General features: G+C 35.8%; 3 protein-coding genes across 3 annotated transcripts in view; 2 read left to right on the top strand and 1 right to left on the bottom strand.

The window, feature by feature from the left end:
• Positions 1-458: 458 nt before the first annotated feature.
• Positions 459-8,774, bottom strand: Remo (Remoulade). The gene is made up of 14 exons (XM_077438670.1): positions 8,279-8,774; positions 8,136-8,201; positions 7,123-7,338; positions 6,828-7,044; positions 6,633-6,751; positions 6,373-6,554; positions 6,120-6,292; positions 5,852-6,044; positions 5,632-5,780; positions 5,364-5,555; positions 5,036-5,279; positions 4,832-4,966; positions 4,647-4,755; positions 459-4,561 (listed from the first exon to the last, which is right to left on the bottom strand). The coding sequence occupies exons 1-14, from the start codon at positions 8,503-8,505 to the stop codon at positions 1,663-1,665; spliced, it is 5,121 nt and encodes a 1,706-aa protein (XP_077294796.1). The 5' UTR covers positions 8,506-8,774; the 3' UTR covers positions 459-1,662.
• Positions 8,775-11,045: 2,271 nt separating this feature from the next.
• LOC143917210 (uncharacterized) overlaps positions 11,046-21,969 on the top strand; it is a 40,469-nt gene continuing 29,545 nt past the window's right edge. The window contains exon 1 of the mRNA XM_077438689.1: positions 11,046-12,517. Coding sequence (XP_077294815.1) covers positions 11,089-12,517 — 1,429 coding nt within the window. The 5' untranslated portion in view covers positions 11,046-11,088. The remainder of the gene's footprint in view (positions 12,518-21,969) is intronic.
• LOC143917215 (kelch-like protein 25) lies at positions 18,115-20,782 on the top strand. The gene is made up of 11 exons (XM_077438698.1): positions 18,115-18,228; positions 18,299-18,431; positions 18,510-18,649; positions 18,722-18,897; positions 18,976-19,173; positions 19,245-19,406; positions 19,481-19,636; positions 19,707-19,864; positions 19,933-20,146; positions 20,238-20,418; positions 20,491-20,782. Exons 2-11 carry the CDS (start codon positions 18,319-18,321, stop codon positions 20,628-20,630), a joined length of 1,638 nt encoding a protein of 545 aa, XP_077294824.1. The 5' UTR covers positions 18,115-18,228; positions 18,299-18,318; the 3' UTR covers positions 20,631-20,782.

Raw genomic sequence — 21,969 nt, forward strand, 5'->3', positions numbered from 1 at the left:
TAAGATTTAGCTGTTAAATATTTAAATTATTATCTATAGACTTTACCGTTAGGTCGATACGAAATTAATTTCATTTATTAATATTATCTATTACAAAATAAATGCATTTGGCGTCTTAAATAATACAAATTTGTACAATTTCTAGTATAAAAATTAGAATTTTTAAATGTAGAGATAAATACTTGATCAGAATTGATCTTGTGCGTTTGACACTATGTAAAACAAAGAAAAACTTAAGAAAACAAGCTCATAAGTTATCAAATAAAATGACTAAAGAGGAATATGTTTGGAAAAATTTTGCTCCAATTCTTAAAATATGTTTTATGAGAATTGAGATCAAAATAAAAAAATCACCACTATAAAAATTAATTCAATTTGTTGTACTATGTAGAAAATTACAATTGATTTCTACCATTACTCATACTTCATATTGATTAGTTCTACTTTATTTTCATCATAAATCAGTCGTATCATCGCAATATTATTTTTCATTTTTTTTGGATCATTTTTATTTTGATGGTGAAAAAGCTTTTATGGTAGAAAAGTTATATTTCATTGTAATTACAAAAAAGAAAATTGTGCAATAAATATCTAAAACTGTGAAACTCTCAATATAGAATATAGTATTTATTTTACGCATTTCAAAACACCATTTAATGAGATCAAAATTATTGCATATCAACACTTACCCAAAATGGCAACTTTCAAGATTCATTATCAATGATATCATATCATACATACCTAAAGAAAATTAATGCTGACGATATTTATTTTAATTTTTTTCTAAAATAAGCAGTGATTAATCGCACGCAATGTCGATAAATCGATAAATTTCAATTCAGCGACAAACATTCTGCTGATAATAATTTAAGGCTGAGTATAAAAGCACATCGAAGTTTCATAGCTCTTAACGATTACACTTACATAAACACGTCTGATATGTAAGCTTAAAATAAATAAAAAATTATCAATAAGTACAGCAAAATTTATCTAACACGTATTTATAATAAATGCAAATTATTACAGCCTAAATATACTATACTATTCACATAAAAAATGCAGTTTTCATATTACAAAGTATAAAAATTCGTTGTGATTTTGGTACTACGATATATTCTCTGAAACATCTTTATCAATCATCATTATGAAAAGCAACATTTATTTTTTTCACAAACCCCAAAACTAACAAGCTTGTATAATATTATGGGGAACCATTTGCTTCTAGTAAGTTATTTTACCCAACCAACGACGAATCTGTAAAATTCATAAAGAATTCAAATTGGTAATATAAAATGATAACATACAAATAATTCCACACTATATTCACTAACTTTTTATAACGTCTTCTGAATTTCGCCAATATATAAAAATTACAAACATGTCAAATATCATCTTATAACCTTATAATAATCTATTCAGTAGGCAAGCCCTCTTAATTACTATACATACATACAAAAGATGATTTTTCCTACTTAATATTAAACGATTGACATTTGATATACGTATGATATAATTAAGATATATGTAAAGATGTTCTAAAAAATTGACATATCTTAATAGGAAACTTCGCTAATAACTTAAACAAAATATAAAATTGAAATTTGTTTTGTATCAATATACAATTTATAACTAACGTCAATGACGATTTGGCAATAAAAAACTTTACACTCTTGTTTCAGCCTTTTGATCAGACTCTAAAATATCCGAATGTGATTCACTGATACAGCTATCACTTTCGCAATGTCTGATCGCACGATCATTGTGATGACGACTGCCATGTGCCGAATGAGAATACTTTTTGGAACGTCTGTCTTTGATGGTGATCTGTTTGTAAAGTTCGTCAATCTCGCTCACCAAAGACGTGGGACTGTCGTTATCAAAGTGATTCACGTCTGGACAGCTAACGGCCGGACTACGATAAAATCTGGTGTCATAATTGGATTTCTTCCACGCTGGATTATAGTTGACATATTGATTTTCATAACAATCGTCATCCTGTTGATTCTGAGACAATTCTCCATTGCTTAAATCAAGACCTATGTCGTTTACGCACAACTTAGACGGAGGTGCATACAGTCCATGACTTCTGATGCTGACTTCGGACATTTGATAATTGGGGAAATAAATATCACTCTCATTGTCAAACAGTTGTTCAGACCCACCCATATTATTGATTTCACAATCACTTTTATTCGATTGATGACAACTAGATTGACACTCGCCACTCTGTTTTGAACTTTTGAATTTTTTATTCGGCTTTTCTTTGAAGAACAAATGATCAGACTCGGATGCACCGATATTGTCATTAATATGTAATCTACTGTTGTTCACTTCAGTCTGACTTTTAGAATTGATGTCTTGCAAAGATCTATTTATACTTTTTCGATCATACTTTGAATTGTCACATTCTTGTTGCAATTTGGAACAGCTCGTATGTTGTTTAGAATTTTCGATACCCTTATTCGATTTGCTGAAATCGATGTATTTAGCAAAGCTTGGTGCATCGTCGGTGTCGCTAGCTATTTCGTGTGCAGAACACAAAGCACTATGCGTTTCCTGTAAAGAGGTTAATTCGGAGTGTGTGTTGAGAGTTTTATCTGAACCGAGTTGATTTAGAGGTGTTGCTACTTCCGACGTAGAACTATATTCCAAACTACACTGTTGAGAAACTGTTCTCATAGTAGGTAGATTTTCAACACTTCCTTTGCAGTTGAATTCTTCAGCCGAAATGCTTGAACCTATTTTATTGTCGTGCTCAGCATTTTCTTGACGAATTTTTAACTGGGCTGATGAGACTACTTGATGTTGAGGTACTTTAGTTTCGGGTATATTAGTGTAAATATTCACTATAACCGGATTTTGATTAGATACTTTCTTGTCATTGATCTTATCCCGTTTGTTTTGTTGCTTCAAAGGTTCTTTTTCAATAATATACCTTTTCAATTGAGGTTTGTCAGAATTATCTTCGTTGTCCGATAGAATGTTGGGGTTTGATTGATTTCTGGATTCTTTCAACCCGTTGTCTGATAATTGACCTTTTTCAACATGAATATTGGTGTTGTTTACTTTAGAACTGGATGTAAATATATTTGATACGCCATCCATATTTTCAATGGAGGGCAAAGGTACACTTGAAACTTGGGAATCTGTGTCAAAATTATGTCGTCTTGGAATATCCAAACAATTTCGACGAACATTCTTTCGTTGTTTCTTGAAAAATTTACGAGCAACATTGCTTTGATTCGGATTATAGAATATTTCAGCACAATTCGCACCTGACTCGGGAAAAGTGACGACAGAGTTGTTCGATCTGTATTGTTGTCGATGAAGAACGACCAAATTCATATTTGATACTTTATTCCCATTAGACAACGAATCAGGAAGAGTGTGACTGTTGAATTCAGCTGCTGCTTTGAGGATATTACTATTATTAGATTTACTATTGGTTCTGTTCGAATTTTGGCTACTGGATCTAGAACGAGTTTGCGCTGCCACTGCATTTGATATGGGAGCCAAAGCATGAGTACTAGCTACGTTTTGAGCATTCGCATCGAAAACGCTCCGCGTTCGACAACACTTCTTTCGTTTTTTCAAATAGCACTGCATCAACAGCCATTGGGATCTCACATCGCTTCTTGCTATACCATAAAAAAATAATATAAATATTCCCAAGATTATGGCAAAAACAGCATACAGAACACTGAATATATCCTCTTTATATGGTGTATAAAATGAAAATGGACAATAAACAGCAACGATTCCACAAAACCAAGTCAGCAAATAAATGAATAGCACAATAACAAGAGCTCTCAATTGCACAATTGGTGTATGTTCCGTATCTTCGACTTCACTTTCCACAGTGCTGTGTTCGCTTTGTCTATCGATCTGATTATTAACCAATAAACTAGGCTCCCACATTTCTAAATCGACATTTTCCGTAGCTTGAGTGCCCTCTGACAACTGTCCATTCACATTTCTTATGGTACATCTGATCAATAAAAACAAAATTGATATAAATAGTACAATGATAACCGCAGGTACAAACACTGCACTCAATGCTGGTGCATTGCTGAGAAAACAATGCGAATGTGATGCATAGTCTTTCATATTAACTGCGCCAGATATACCACATACGATTAAAGCTATTCCCCATCCGACTAAATATATTCCTAGAATTGGTTTCTGTATCGGGACTTCGGGTGGAAGTTCATCATCTGGAGATTGTAAAGGTTGGTTTTGACTTTTAGACAGATTTTTGTAAAGCTGACTGACGGTGACCGTAATCCAAAGCAAACATGACAGTGTCAAATAATGAATGAGAAGACCAATAGCTTGGCAAAGTTGAATGTCTTCAGTTTGGTAAATACCCAGAGTGTATAAGAAACACAACAGACTTAAAGCCAGCCAGGTATTAATTAAAGAATGCTTTGCTCTAGCAGTCATGTGAATTTCCGAATAGCATAATGTATATGTGAGAATTGATGCCAATAAACAAACTAACAAAATTGAGCTTCCTACGTAGACTGCTGGATGAGAAAATCGAAACCGAGCACCACCACTCCTGCAATAATTAAATTTAACAATGCATATAATATGTAATAAAAAAATACTTAAACTTTATAGGTTTTAATAAAATTAATATTTACCTTCCTTCATACATACTAGTTTCCACACTTTGCATCAATCCAACGTAGCCTAGTTTACGACACTGAATAACGACCGTATTTGTTACTGAATAACGAAGTATACTACAACCTGACAAAAAAATTATATTTAAAATTAAATCTAGTTTTTATAAAATATAATCATGTATTATACATGTACTAAATACCTTCTGATGAATCAGACCACATTTTCGTTTCTTCGTCCCAAAGAACTGCTCTGTCACCAACACCTAGTGAAATAGCCAAATCAGGCACGAAAATGTAAATAGGTTCCACAAGTGGATTTAACAGTGTAATATTAGCTGAAACAAAAAAAAATATTAATAAAAACCTATAATTAATGGGTATATTTTCCAGTTTTATAATCTCACCTAGTTTGATACCAACTATAGGAGTAGTTATAGCTAATTTACTGAATTTATTTTTAGGATTGCCTCCATATAAATCCCCATTTACTTCATTGACACCACTATTAGAAGTATTTTCTGTTTTAATAGCAGGTAATCTTGGGAAGAATGATGATTTTTCATACATCGTCACCACTAAGTTATATGAATGTTGACTTCCCGCACCATAGAAAGACTGTTCTATTCTATGTAATAATGTTTTAGGTATCTAAAAATAATAAAAAAATACGAAATAGATCAATTAAGTCAATAATAATGAATAGATTTTAAAATATATGGAAAACAAATGTACCTGAATACTAGCTTCTATAATTTTGTCTCTATCTGCCAATAATGGAATAGTTACATTACTCGTTGAACAAAGAAGCATTCTGTTAGGTTCATTTTCCGTTTGACTAGATAAGGCAGGCTTTGAATACCATGTACATGTCATTCCATTGAAGGTTTCTCGTTTTATAGAAAAACGTTCTATAGCTAGATTGTTCTGTAAAATATCAAACTTAAGCATGTCTTACGCTAGTATATTGATATATTGTATGGCAAATGCAGGGTTTACTTGCCTTTTGCCCTTCAATATTGGATATGTGCGGAGAAAGTTGTTCGACTATATTAGTGATAGAAGAACAAGAATTATACATGTTTTCAGCCGCCATCAAAATCGACTGAGGTAAGCTCATCATTATGTTGACTACATCTAAAAGAGTAGAACCTAAAAAAATCCAATTAATAGAAAAGAACTATAAAAAAATTCAAGTTCATTCAAATTTGCGATCCACTAACCCAATCCTTCCTCTATGTTAGCATATTGAAGATAATTACTAAGGGCACCAACAATAAAGTTAATATCATCCGGATCATCTAAAATACCCATTGGAGGAGTACTGTTCAATAATAAATTATATATGCTTTGACTTGCACTAAGCACATTTCCCTTGACTACGGCAAACTTTAGCAGAGCAAATTGTTCAAGCATCTAAAATAAATTCAAATTTGTTTATAACGATTTAATTTTATTTTTAATGTGTAGTTAAAACGGTTGATTGTTTACTTTCGTTCTTTGACTTGCATAAGAGCAAGCCGATGTATTCAATTGAGACCAATAACCATCTTCGGAACAGTTGTAGTATGCTAATGCTCCTTCTTTGTTATAGCAAGGCTGTGATACAAGATTACCCGAAATACTTCCAGGCCAAGTATATAATCCTTTATTATTAGATGTTACTGTAATTAATATTAAAAATTATATAAAAAAAAGAATATTATAAACTAAAAATATTATTACAAAAAAAATCAATATAAACCTGTCATCGGACAATATTTAGTAATATTCGATATGACTACAATGCTGATATTTTCAAACAATTTTGTAAAATTGTGTTCATAATATGTGCAGGTATATACGCCCGAATGATTGCCCAATAATTTTGCGATTGTCAAAATTGATTCAGCTAAACCTTCTTCTAATATGTTCACATCGGAAATACTGCAAAAGGGTAAAATTATTTTATTTTGTTCTTTTCGGATTATACTTTTCGACTATATAAAAAATAATGAATCAAACCTAATATAGGATATCTCGTCAATGTTATTCGGCAGTGACCAAGTTAAGTTATAAATTGTTTTAATCGTAGAAAAAGGTGCCTTACATTTTAATATTAAAGAATCGCCTTCAAACACCACCTAATTTACAAAACATATGAGTGAAACAATTTAATACGTAACAAAATATTCATTCGTGACATTTATATTTACATACCTGGCTGTTTTGAGGCTGCAGTATCAGAGCATTTGGTAAAACATTTATCGATTCACATTTAAAAGTATCAGTCTTTAGCTTTTTTATACTGTGCTCGTTCAAAGATTCGGGAAACACACACCTTGGATTTCCAATTAGTTTTAATTTCTTATTTTGAGACCAATTTACCATCCATAAAATGTCGCAATCACACTTCAGCAGGTTATTGGAAATATCTCTGCAATTTTAAGTTTTAATTATAATCCAACAATCAAATATCGCTATACATTTAGTATAATAAAAAAAATGCACCAACAATTGAGTTAAAGCTGGTAATCTATCGAACGTGTCGTTACTTATCGTGGATATTTTATTATGACTCAATATAAGACGGTAGAGGCTGTCAAGACCGGTGAATACATCTTTAAATATATGTTTTATTAAATTGTTGGACAGATCAAGCTTTTGCAAGGATTTCAACTCGGAAAAGGTATCCGGTTCAATCATTGATATATTGTTACGACTTAAATCCCTAAAAATAATATAAACACATTAGATTTTAATAAAACAACATATTACAAACAATCATCACCATTAAGAGGGCTGGACACCAGCGCCTTGTCCACACAAACGTATTACACTTCTCCCTTTCTCAATTATGGCAATAGAGAAATTATTTTTTAATATGCTATGGATATCCACCATTGGCATGCATCTGTGTTTTTATTTTTTTGATAAGTTATTTTTTATAGGAGCTAGGAGCCGCCAAACATCTATAAAATCGCATCTTTTTTACACCCACGAAAAGAGTCCAGCGTGCTTATTTAACGGTCGATTTAAAAAAAAATACGCACACAGTTGCATAGAAAATATCTTTCTCATACCGATGATGAAATCGTTTCATCGAACCAGTTTCGGAAGAGAAAATTGAAGAATACGAAAACTCGATTTTGTCGACTTAAAATACGTATTATCTGGTCGAAGCGCAACTGTCGCATTCACTCAATATATATATTGATGTATATTGTTGCATTCACTCAATATTTATATCGAAGAAAGGAACGGCAACAAAATTAAGGTTTCGGGTGGACAGCCCTCTTAAGTGTATTTTAAACATTTTCCTTTTATCTTATTGATCATATTATAGTTTTTATTCTGTAGAAATTCACAATCATTACGTTTTAAAAAGTTTTATCAAAATAGTCTACAAAACAGATTTTATACATTTTTTTAACAATTTATATCAAAATTGTATATAAACAGAATTGAGAATATATGACATGTGAAAATTCATATAAGCCTTCATTGCAAATGGCAAATAATACTCACAACTTTTGTAGAAATGGAAAACTCAGATTAGTCGATAAACTTGTTATAATATTTCCAGATAAATTTCTGTGAACAAAATTAAAATTATGGTTGTACAAAAACAAGTCAGCTTGGGGAAAATAATGAATGTAAACATTAGTTACAGATTGATGAGAAGAGGAACGAGTTGAGAAAAGTCAATCTCTTGCAGGCTGTTTATGGGCTCGTTTGGGGTCCCACACGTCGCCTTGAGGGATTCAGTCGAGTCCGTAGAGGGGACGCTGCGACAGACACATTTGTGCGGACACATCGAGTCCACGTTGAAGAGTGATGATGCTGCTGCTGCTGTCAAACACCACACCAGCAGCCACGGGCACGTCAGCTTCGGCATTGTCCGGCTTTTCTCTCTACGCTTCACCAGCGCAACATGTTTCGAACATCATAGCGACATCATGAAGTGGACAGCGTCGAGTGACAGCTTCTGGTGAGGGTCACTGCGCGAGAGTGTAGACGAGAACGTGTCATGTCCCGACTCTTCTCGACTCTTCTCGACTCTTCCCGACTCTTCCCGACCCCTCACTTCCCGCACTGTCCCGATCCGAAGAACGACTCCAAGAACCGCACCCGCGATCAATCGCACTGACAGCACACATAAATAACACACAGTGCCTACAACACACCACTCGCTAAAACGAAACCACTCGCTGCAGTTTCGCCAACATCTCACAACGCTCTTAGTTTTTCAATGCATAGGCACTCCGACTCGTAAATAGAGATGGGCAAAAATGGGAATTTTGAACGAACGGGAAAAAACCCGGGAAATTTGGGAAAAAACCGGAAACTTTGGAATAATTGGAGTTTTTTTTATATAAAACTGTATTTTTTTAATTGAGATTGACCAAAATAATACAACATATTTTAGAACATAGGTAATAATTAAAGAAAGATCACATTCATTTAAACATAAGAGTTTTTAAAAAATTATTTGAATGTCAAATATGTAGGCGGGGTACTGTGTGTTGACCGTATCCCAGCCTAACGAAACACTGTTGTGCTTGTTTTAATAAAGTTTTATTGTTTGTCTATGGTTGTACAAAGGTATTATATTTGGGCAAAAGTATGTCGTTCAGCGGTCTCTGGATATGGTAGAGTGTCGCTGGCTCGGCATTCAGCTATGTTCAGAAGGTCTCTGGATGCGGCAGTGTGTTGCTGGCTCGTCGTTCGGCTATGTTCGGAAGGTCTCTGGATACGGCAGTGTGTTGCTGGCTCGTTCGGCAGGTTGATCTTCCAAGTCCGCGTAGTGTAGTGGTGGCAGGTCAGGAGCTGGATGTCGACTGGTCTGCTGCTGTGTGTCGACGCTTGCTGCTGTGGGTCGACTGGCGTTGTTTGGGTTGTACCTCCTTTTATAGTGTGTTCCGACCAAGTCTTCATGGTCAGCTTTCGTGGTGTTACGACCAAAGGAGCCGTTTTGGAGGGAGATCGGCGCAGAGCGCGCGTCCACGCCTCCTATTCGTTTTCCGCTTCGGTCGAGTGAACATCTCTGTTCGCTACCGAGTTTGTTCCCACCACCGAGTCCCGATCAGCTCAGCCTGGATCGGCAGACGATACTGGAAGTACAGCTTCAGTATACGTCCGGTGAGAAGTGAGGAAATCCTGGTCTTTCTTCGTCGAAGTCAGATCACGTAGTCACGTGAGGAGTGAGGTTATCATAACCTCTCGAACACGTGCGCGCTAATTTCACGACGGTCTCCCTCCCCCCTGTCCCCTCTGCTTGATCTCTGTATATACATATATATATATAAAATACAGTCACCATACAAACAGAATTACAACCTGTTTTCATTATTACAATTCCCCCCTTTTTCCACATCACGCATCCCACGCACATTACGAAGGAGAAAGGGACATAGCAGAGCAGCCGACATCAGCAGAGACCAGACCACCGACGACGAAGGAAGGCACCTTGAGGAAACCAGCCCCGCCCACGCTTACCACGAGCTTCTACAAAACCGACTTCCGGGGTGCTCTCGAGTTGAACATCCCTGGAGTCTGTACATTTGGTCCTTCGAACCGGATGTCTTCAGAGCTGGTCTTCCAACGTCGTCGAATCCAGGTTGGTCGTAATTAGAATTTTTCTGTTGTTGTTGCTATTTTTTTTTGGTCGTCAACGTCCATTTTGTTTTTTCCCGCGTCCATTTTTTCCTTTGTTTGATTTCGTCGCATTTCAATAATGGCGTCTTTGAGTACGCTTAAAAATACGCGGAAAAGAATTCGCGCTCGGTTAACGAGAAACGCGAATCAATTGGGGGACGATCTGAGCATCTTCGAGCTCAGAATCAGGCTCGAAACAATCAGACCATTACTGTCTGAATTCGAAGCGATCCAAGCTCAGATAAACGAGCTGGACCAAGAAGAGGCGCAGGCCTCCGAATCCGTCGTGGACCTATTTGATAGGGAGCATATGGCCGCCTTCGTGCGATGCACCGAAGCAATCAATTTGCGTGAGCCGCAATTGAGCGCTTCACCGTTAGATGGCGCTAACCTCACAATGTCACCTGTACCGCAATCAAATTCGGCAATAAAATTGCCCCGTTTGGAGTTGCCCACCTTCGAAGGCAACGTCCAAAATTGGCCGCTTTTTTCACAACGCTTCTTGGCCGCTATGGCCGGCGAGAGTTCGCAAATCGCCCGGTTCCAATACTTACTAGGAAGCCTAAAAGGAGAGCCCCAACGTTTAGTTGACGGCTTGGAATTAGCTTCAGATTCATTTACGAGCGCGTGGTCCATTTTGGATCAACGCTATAACAACAAAAAAATTGTTGTTCAGTATCACCTTCAGGCATTGCTTGAAGCCGAGCCAGTCGTGAGCAACAATCACGTCAGTCTGCGTCGTCTCATAGATGATGCCAACATGCATGTACGTGCGCTCGTTAACTTGGGCGTCCGGGTCGAGACCTGGAACGAGATTCTGGTGATGTTTATCACCAGAAAACTCGACCGGAGTACACTTCTGCAATGGGAGCTTCAGACTCCCAAGTATGAAGACTGCACGTTTAGCAAAATAATGCATTTTCTAACGTGCCAGTGCCAATCGATGGCAAATGCCGACTTCGTCTTAAAAGGCGAGTCGAAGCCTCGACCAAGAACCATTACGAATCCGAAGGCAGCAGTTCTGCATGTGAGGAGGGAACGCCCCTCCTGCATCAGTTGCAGCGGAAGTCATTCTCTGCTAGCCTGTCCATCATTCCGCCAAATGAGCGGTGATGAGCGTAGGTCGAACGCCATAAAACGTCGACTATGTCTCAACTGCTTGAGGCCAGGGCACATAGTTCACGCGTGCCAAACAAAGCAGAGATGCTTCAAATGCGGTCATGCCCATCACACCATGTTACATGACTCAACTCCATACCAAACTTCGCCTTCAAATAAGGCCAAACATTATCGGAGCCCCAAGAAATCAGAGAACGCCAAACCCGTAAAATCATCGTTGGTTTTACACTCGGTGAGACGCGTATCGCCTTCTCACGCCCGAATTGTCCTGTTATCCACCGTGGAAGTACAAGTTCGCGGCGGAGATGGGCGTTCGCACAAGGTTCGAGCATTGTTAGATAACGGCTCTGAACTCAACCTCATCTCTGAAGACTTAAGAAGGCGACTCGCCTTAAAGTCGAAAAGGATGGACGTCAACCTGGTAGGAATAGGTTCAAATAGGACGTCCATTACTAGTGGCGCGGTAATTCGAATTCTACCGCGCATCCCCAATCAGGGCTCCAGTGTTGATCTCGATTGCGCAATCATGCCCGAGATCGCGAATCAACTTCCATCGCGCAACGTGTCCGAGATTCGGAGCCATTTGCCGCTTCATCTCCCCCTTGCCGATCCATCATTCGATATTCCCGGTACAGTGGATATGGTGATAGGCAGCGACGCCTATCATGCGATGTTACGCAATGGCAAACGTACCATTTTAGTTCCCTCCAAGTCACGCGGTGACAGAGGAGGACGCATCGCGATGATGAATACAGCTTTCGGCTGGATATTGGGCGGCTCTCTAGAAGCGCCCACAGTTTCAAGCGATTCTCGGAATTGCCATCACACAACGGGTCGTGATCCGTTATCTTGTTTTGGCGCGAGACGTCCAGTCAAGACAGTTACGCGTCCCCTGGACGAATCGCGTATTTCCGCGGTACGAAGATTCCGCTTGCCGAAGCGCAATGTACCCGCGCCCTTTAACCCTCACATCTTTCGACCTTCCCAACCCAGCTCCCATAACTCCTGGCCAGTTCCTAGTTGGCGCACCACTAGTTGCGCAACAGCAGGAGGATCTGGTCGATCAGCCCGGAGCGAGGGTGCTACCACACCAGCACATGCAGCAGCGGCCCCTGGCAGACAGGGGCACAGGAGTAGGTCCTACTACTCCTCCATCAGCAACACCAAGCGAGCAGTCCGGCGAGTAGCTCGACTGCCAGTCGAGCAGCACTCAGTGAATTTGTGCAACGGTGTGGCGAACGTTCATAACGTCCCACATTAAAGTTGGCGCGTTGTTTGTATCTGTGTTGTGGATTCAGTTTATGTGTTTTAACTTAAGTTTTTGAGTTGCTTTTCTTTTATGCTTCTCTTGTTGGTTTGATTGGTGCTTTGTAATAGAGCTATCAGGATAGATTGGGACATATAACGATTGAACAATATTGTTACCTAGCATTGGTGTTGGTTATTTGTTGGTGTTTTGGTTGTTTGTTTGTCTATTTTTTGTTTGTTTCTTGCCGGCTTAGTCAGCTGCTTATGTAGGATGGGAAATTGACGATGGACTAATGTTATTTTGTTTGCTGACTGGGTTATGTGTTGTGTTGTTTTTTATTTTGTTGTTATTTTTTTGCTTATTTGCTTGATTTTTGTGTATTTCATTAGTCGCTTGTGCACCATTAATTCTTGTTTGTTTTGGAATTCGATCCTCTGACTTCCAACGGGGGGAGTATGTTCCGACCAAGTCTTCATGGTCAGCTTTCGTGGTGTTACGACCAAAGGAGCCGTTTTGGAGGGAGATCGGCGCAGAGCGCGCGTCCACGCCTCCTATTCGTTTTCCGCTTCGGTCGAGTGAACATCTCTGTTCGCTACCGAGTTTGTTCCCACCACCGAGTCCCGATCAGCTCAGCCTGGATCGGCAGACGATACTGGAAGTACAGCTTCAGTATACGTCCGGTGAGAAGTGAGGAAATCCTGGTCTTTCTTCGTCGAAGTCAGATCACGTAGTCACGTGAGGAGTGAGGTTATCATAACCTCTCGAACACGTGCGCGCTAATTTCACGACGGTCTCCCTCCCCCCTGTCCCCTCTGCTTGATCTCTGTATATACATATATATATATATAAAATACAGTCACCATACAAACAGAATTACAACCTGTTTTCATTATTACAATTCCCCCCTTTTTCCACATCACGCATCCCACGCACATTACGAAGGAGAAAGGGACATAGCAGAGCAGCCGACATCAGCAGAGACCAGACCACCGACGACGAAGGAAGGCACCTTGAGGAAACCAGCCCCGCCCACGCTTACCACGAGCTTCTACAAAACCGACTTCCGGGGTGCTCTCGAGTTGAACATCCCTGGAGTCTGTACATAGTGTTTCTGGAATCACCTGACCCATGGTGGTGGTTGTTGATGCGTAAGCGAGGAATGTGCTTTTGTCGAGGGGTAGAATTTTCTGGAATGATTGGCGCCGTTCCGCTCGATGTAGTTTAATGGCTGCGGTGTGCTTCGACCGTTTTGGTTCCGCTCAACTGGTAGGGGCGTTCCGCTTGAGTTTAGTTTAATGGCTGCAGGTGTGCTTCGACTGGTTTTGTTCCGCTCGAGTGTGAGGGGTGGAACTTTCTCGAAGGTTTTGGCACCGTTCCGCTTGAGTTTAGTATAATGGCTGCAGGTGTGCTTCGACTGGTTTTGGGAATGTATTCTGCGTCGCAGTAAATGTTTTGATGAATGTAACGAGATTCCCACAAATATAATATTTATTCATACAATACATTTAATATAATACAAAATCCTCATTAACATTGAATATTTTATGCATTTATAACAACAACATCAATAGATAAAGGACAGTTTGATGCATATATTGCTTTAGCAAATGCTCTATCAAGTTGATGACATTCAGAACCAGTAATATTGTATAGAACAGTGGCGGCTCGTCTATATGGGCTGCGGGTTACAGCTATTTTTGCCGTCCATATTGGCTGCAGGGCTGCAGACCTCCCAGTATAGTACATATGCATGCTATTTTTGTCTGCATTTGATCACCGGTATGGTCAACGAGCTATTACATCCCGATTAATCTCTGCAGCCCCCCCTCTATGAATTCTCACGAGCCACCACTGGTATGGAACCAAAAATAGGTCAAGGTTCAAACCGTTAAAATGAAGTTTAGTTGTTGATGTCTCGATTTGTTTCGGTATGAAAACTCTTTTCTCAGTTTGTCATATCATTTCAAGGATTGTTACGTTGCATTTTACACGTGTTTAATAAACATAAATTAAAATGACTGAATATTGAATTTAGTATAATACTAGCTGTATAGCTGTTACCCGGCTTCGCTCGGTATTTGTAATATAAACCGCTTAAACATGACTAATCTAATAGTAAACATTTTATTAAATTTATTTGAATAGTATTATTTTATATAAATTTATTTGAATACTAATTTGTTTTTTTTATTAAATTGACTGTCACGAACAAACAAACATATATAGTAAGTCTCTTATAAAAAATTATATGTATACGAAATTATATGTTTATCAGAATCCGGCAACTGCGTCCCCTAGGGCTTCGCTCCCGGCGTCTGAGCTCCCTAGGGCTCCACTCCTAGTCTCGGTGCCTTTGGCCACCGGGGACTTCGAATCCTTTGAATCGAAAAAAAATCGATTAATTTATTCGATAACGTCACGGATTTACGACATACCCAGCGAACGTAGGTTACATACATACAAAGTTTCTTTCCAAATTATATATTAGATCAGCGTTTCCCAACTTTTTTTGACTCGCGTACCACTTGGTAGTACATAGCAGTAAATTGTACCACCATATAAAAATTATTGTATTTCATGAAATTTGTTTTTGCAAGTGTAATTAGTATATATAGTATTTGCATGGTAAGGAATGTGAAGACAGGTTACTCGCAATATGTAAATCTATTTTGGTAAGAAATTTTGTGGAAAAAAAGTTATTTGTGGAGTCACAATTATAATATGCTTAAAGTTTAATATATTTATCTACTATCTTGTCACACTTCTATTATTGATAATAAAATTACAATGTACATATAATATGTTTTCTTTTCATTAAATCTCGTTACAAAATAAATTTAATGAGATTTTTTTTTAATTTTTATTATGTTTGTTATATTAAATTTGGTTCAAATGATGCGAGATTTACCCTTAAGTTTGGAGCTGGATTCAATCAATTTCTATATTTGTCTTATTAAAATATATGAAGAGAAAGCTTTCTCAACCAGTTCAGTGCTAGTAAATGGCGACAGAAATTTAAGCGCTATATCATAAAGCTGTTCATATTCTAGCCAAAAATTAATAACCTTATTTATTTCGAATTCAGTTTTTAAATGCTATAATTTGAAAGTTCAATCAAGTTCTCCTTTTCCTTGGTAGCTGTCCGAAAATTTACATTATCAAAGGGTTTTGAAATCACATTGTTTGCTTCTTAAGGTTTGGGGAAGCACTGCATAAAAGACGATTTCAGCCCTATTAAATATTTAATAATTTTTTCACGTATATCCCGAGACATACGACTCATGTTTTCAGATAAGAAATTATGTAAAGTTTCAAATACTTCAGTTTGATCATTTTCGATACATAAATTCCAAAAATCTAATTTTCTAACCATATGTACTTTCAATTTTATCTGCAACATTAAAAATTATTATCGAACTGTTCTCAAGTGTCAAATTCAAGTTATTTATTTATTGGAGCGTGAACGCGGTAAATTTAAAAATGCATTCCAAAAACCATGCCGGATCTGAGGAAAACGTATCGATTGTCAGATTTTCGATCATCGACTGTACATATTGACGTCGACGATGACTAATTAAGATAATGCTTATGAATCACTAGTTTTTTTACCCGGCTTCACTCAATATTTTTAATATAAACAACTTAAACATGGCGAATCTAATAGTAAATGTTCATTTGTTTTTTTATTAAATTTATTTCAAGCGAAAAAAATATAACATTTAACCAATTGAATTGTCGTCATGGAAATTTTATTTTGTTTTCGATGTTCCCAAACAAAGATACAAACTTACAAAGTCTCTTTCGAAATTATATATTAGATATAAAAAATATTTCTATTTTTATGATTGTAAATCATTCATTCCTGCATGTCCGCCATTACTGATTTTTTTCGCGTACAACCAAGTGGTACGCGTACCTTAAGTTGGGAAACGCTGTATTAGATTATACATAGATAGAGTTGAAATCAGTATCAACAATTCTGCTTTTATTTTCAATAGTCGGTTGTTTTTTGTGCGGTTTTTCCACTGTCATTTTAATTATCTTATATTTTTGCGTTTAACCGCGAAAATACATTTTTGCGGTTATTAATCAGTTCTCATTAATCACTAACTTTAAATTATGGTTAATTCGGAAGTATTCCTTTTTATGACGATTATTTTAATATCGGATGAGTGGATGGTTGTTTTCATGCGGTTTTTCATTATTATTGTAAACATAATATTGTAAAAACATATTTTTCTGTGGTATAATGTCCAGTGGCGTAATTTGAATTGAATATTTTGAAAATATGTACATTTTTTCTCGTCCAAGGCACTATTACATGAAAGTTCATTCAATTTTCAAGATTTTGTATATTTTTTAACAAAAATTATATGAATTTTTAGATTAAATAACGGGTTACCGGAAACTTTTGATTTTTAATAACGGGTTTCCGGAAACCCATGGAGACCATTAGGGTGACACCACTGCTTATAGCCTTTGGAACTATCAGTTATCGCGAACTGACTGTTGATCTTGGCATACTGTTTAGTAGTTACTTCAAATTTTCGATTTATATTTTAGATATGTGCTGTAGGGCAACCAAAATGCTTGGATTTGTTTTGCGCAATGCTCACTACTTCCAAGATCCAAGTATTGTATAATGATGTTGCTTTATTGTTCGCTTGTCCGGAAGATATTAGAGTTTGGGTCTGTAATTTGGAGTCCCACTGAAATTAAATTCTCTGCCTTGATAGAAAGAGTTCAAAAAAAGTTTTTTAGGTGCCTTTATATGAGGAAATATAAATATTATCCCTATTTATTTCCCACTGCCTTTTTACAAGGTATGCTAGGCTTTGACTCACTATCTTCGAGAAGGATTATTGGCATTTCTAAATACATATTTCTTTGGAGTATTAAAGTATTGGCAATTTTTATTGTTCTTTTCTTTTTTTGTTAGACTGGTGTGACGCATTGGGGCAACCTGTCGGGTCACATTGGTCATAATATTGTTATTATTATTATAAAAAAAAAAATATATATATATATATATATATATATATATATATATATATATATATATATATATATATATATATATATATATATATATATATATATATATATATATATATATATATTATATATATATATATATATATATATATATATATATATATATATATATATATATATATATATATTTTATTTGATATTTTTACTTTATCTGTTATTATAAATGCTATTTTTTATGTATGTATGGATGTATTTATGTTTATGTTTAATTGTTATTTTGTTTTTTTTCTTTTTTGTGTTATATTTTTTGACCATTGTGGCGCTTTAGGAATTCCTGTTATGCCACAATGGTCTGTTTAAAATAAATAAATAAATATATATATGTTGGTCATAGTGTCGATTTAGGGTCTCCTGTCATGGTACTATGGCATTTATGAAAAATTTATTTTGTTTAAAATAAAGTTTATTTTGAATGTTTGGTTTCAGTAAATAATTAATATACGTTTCAATGCAACAACAGGATTGAGATATCCTTATCTATCGTGATAAAACCGCAGAATGAGAGTGCTTCAAATCATTCGCTGCTGTTCCGTCTAATTGGTAAGTATAACTTTATTGTGCTTATAGTTTTACCGTATTTACAATGTCTAATTTTCAATTTATATTTCAGGAGGAAACTAAGAGAAGAAGATGTTCGTATTGAAGCCGAAGTCCGATTTTGCTGCAAAACGGGTGGAGTATTTGTATGATGCCATGAAACGGGATAAGAAATGCGACGCCGGTTTTACTGTTCGAGGCCGAAAGTAGCTTAATTCAAATCCAAAAATCTTTAATATCCAAATGGTTTTGTCAGTTTAAATTATCATTTTTCATAATTGCAGCTTCCCCGCGCACTTGATCGTCCTAATGGCGTGCAGTGAATTCTTTGGGACAAACGAAGGTCGAGTGGAGGAGATATTTTCAGATTTTGAATTCGAAGTCATCGAAGCAATCCTGAAGTATTGTTACACTGGACAAATAAGTACGAGTTCATAAACATTTAAAATTATCAGTTATTTTCGTCTTCAAATGTTATAATGAAATATAATTTTAGGCATTGACGAAAATCAATTCGAAAAATTAATGGAGCTAGCCAACCGACTCGAAGTGAAAATTCCAAAACAATTTAAAACAGTCGATCTTTCAAACTGTCTGGAAGTTTTGAAATTATCGGGAGATTCCGAATTAATAAAAAAGGCAATGGATTTTACTCTGAAAAATTTCGAGACGGTGGGTGTTGATTATATAAAACATAGATAAAGTAAAAATATGTCACTTGAATATTTCTCAATTCCATTTTTGTTTTAGTTGCACACAACTCAAGATTTTCTCAATCTGCCAACCTCCAACGTGACCGAAATCTTGAAATCGGACGATTTGATAATGTCTTCCGAAGAAGACGTATTCAATGCTGTGAAATTGTGGGTAAATCATGACGATGCAAACCGTAAAATTGAATTGGCTCAATTGATGAGATCCGTGAGATTATCCTTGCTTTCGATGGAGGTATTTGAAATTAAATGAACATTTCAGTTTATTGAAAAAAAAATCATTCGAATAATGTGTTATATTTTAAGTTCCTCGTCGATGAAGTAATGACGTTCTGCAATGTGTGTGCAGAGTGTATGACTTCTATTAAACAAGCAATTAAAAACAAGAATAATAAATCTTCCATCCAAAAAGAGACCCATCGTGGAAATAAACAAAAAATGGCACTGGTAGGGGGGCTACAGTTAGATGTGAGTTTTATATCACAAGTATAATATTTTTTTGGATTGTAAGTTAATTATTTTATTGCATAACGTGTTTTCAGATGGCAAATACCATCGATATATTTGATGGACGAAAGAAAAGTTGGACTCTATCCGAAGACATAGGAATTAATAAAATATTGTTGGGGTCTGTCCTCGTGGGAAATTGGATCATAATCATCGGCGGACAGAATTCTTCACCTAAATCATTGACTTCGGTAACGTTTTCCGGTGTTGTGAAGTACCTACTTAGAGAAATCGGAATATAACAAATTTATTTGTTTTCAGGTGGAATATATTGATTTGGAAAACGGTCAGAAACATCCATTGAAGCCGTTAAATCAAGTTCGTCGTTATTTCTCAGCAGTGAAACTTTGTCGCGATTCCTCCACGGATGTCTACGCTATTGGTGGTTTTGGTGGTGAAAATTTATCTTCAGTGGAAAGGTGATTAAATTGGAATCATTTCAACAGATCGATTGAAAGACAAGTTAACGCTTATTGATTTCGATTAGGTGGAACAGCAAGACTGGGGATTGGGAGAACATCGCTCCATTGTTGCTGGCTGTTTATTGGCATAGTGCTTCTGTAATCGATGACAAAATATTTGTAACAGGCGGAATTTCATCTGAAAATGGAATACAAACGAATAAAGTGCAGATGTATTCATTGGAAACCAATGCTTGGACTTACCGTGCTCAGATGATTCAGAGTAGAGCGGATCATTCGGTGAATATCAATTAATTTTATTAACAACAATCGCAAATAATATAAAACTCTCCAAAATAAAATTAACTCAATTTTGATTTCACCATTTTAGAGCGTCGCATTTAAAGAGAAACTTTTTGTCGCTGGTGGATTAAAAGTGCCACTTAATACTTATTTAGACAGTGTCGAATATTACGATCCGTATGCAAATCTGTGGACAGCATTTACTAAACTACCAAAACCTGCAAAAGGAATCAGTCTCTGCTGTTTCCAAAATAAACTACTTAGCATGGGTGAGTTTTTTATAACTTAATTTGAAATTATATGCCTTAAATGTATAATTTATTTATGGTTTTGATTTTAAGGTGGATCTAATGAAAAAGGTTTTTTAAGTGATGTTTGGGAATACGACGACACAAACAAATCTTGGAAAGCTTCAACAAGTCTTAGCAGAGAAAGAGCTTATTTTATTGCACATGTCATTCCATATGATTCGATTATTTGACCGACTGCAGCTTTTTTTTGTAGAAAATAAATCTAGTCTAAAATAATCATTAAATGTATTTAAAGTGTACTTTTTGTCATATTTAAATTTTTAATGTATCTGCCTTGTATCTAAACGTTTAAATATAAATACATAATATGCAACAACTTCTCAAAATATATTTTATTTTTCTGTAAATATTAAATGTTTATTTTTCAATTAATTAGCTACTAAGCTATATCTTGCATAAATAATATTATCCATATAAGCTGATGAATAGAGTGGCCAATATATATTTCAAAAACCTATTTAAATCATAATTATAATTACACGAAATTAATGCAAAAAATGTATTCAATTCAGGAATTTTTATATTTCATTTCTTATAATTTTTTCTTGTTATAATATGATTTTAAATTCCTAAAATTAATTTAAAATGGACCACATCAATATGTTTCGATAATTACAAATAAAGAAAATAAAACATACTGGTTTGTAACAAATATTGTATATTTCTGAAGATTTTAGCACATTAAATTAAATTTGTTGGAAGTACATATGTACATATGTACTTCCAATGATTTTAAAATTGTACATAGTAACATAATTTTATATAATATCTAATGCAGGGCTTCCCAACTTTTTTGTACCCTAGAGCAACTTCTAAAATATCGGTAGGACGGCGAGCAATAGCTATTTTTTTTTAAAGCAAAATTATTGTTGGACACAGGTAATAAATAACACATAAAAAATAATATTAACATATATAAATTATTGTTTATATTATTATGTTAAATTAATATACGTCATGGTTGCATCATACAACATTTCTATCGTTGACCAAAGCGCCCAAAATGCTAAAGTTTTAAACCGATCGAAAGAATGTAGGAATATTATCTGAACCGTTAGCGAAGTGAAACATATAACTGCCTTGTAATAAAAGGTAAACGCTACATATATAAAAATTATAATATCAATCTCAAAGTCAGTGTGATCTTTGGTATTGCATTTCATTGACAAATGCCTCATAAATAGGAGAGTATGCTGATATTCCTATTAGTAAACAATCATAAAGATGCTCATCAGTGAGTCGGGACAGAGCCGCCGAGAGAAATCTCAGGCCCTGAGATTTGACAAACTAAAAAAAAAGATCTTATAGATACATTTTAAATATTTAAATATGTACAAATATGTATATCAGAACTATTAGAAAAATACCTATAGAAACCGTTATAATTGAAAGTGGCATAATTCCAGATTTAGTCAGCAGCATAGCTCTGTCGTTAAGCTTCTGCCTAACACCTGAAGGCGCCGGGTTCGATCCCATGAGCTGACCTCGATTGAAAATAATTTTTCCTGA

This window comes from Arctopsyche grandis, chromosome 9 (assembly GCF_051622035.1).
Source record: "Arctopsyche grandis isolate Sample6627 chromosome 9, ASM5162203v2, whole genome shotgun sequence".
NCBI lineage: Eukaryota > Metazoa > Arthropoda > Insecta > Trichoptera > Hydropsychidae > Arctopsyche > Arctopsyche grandis.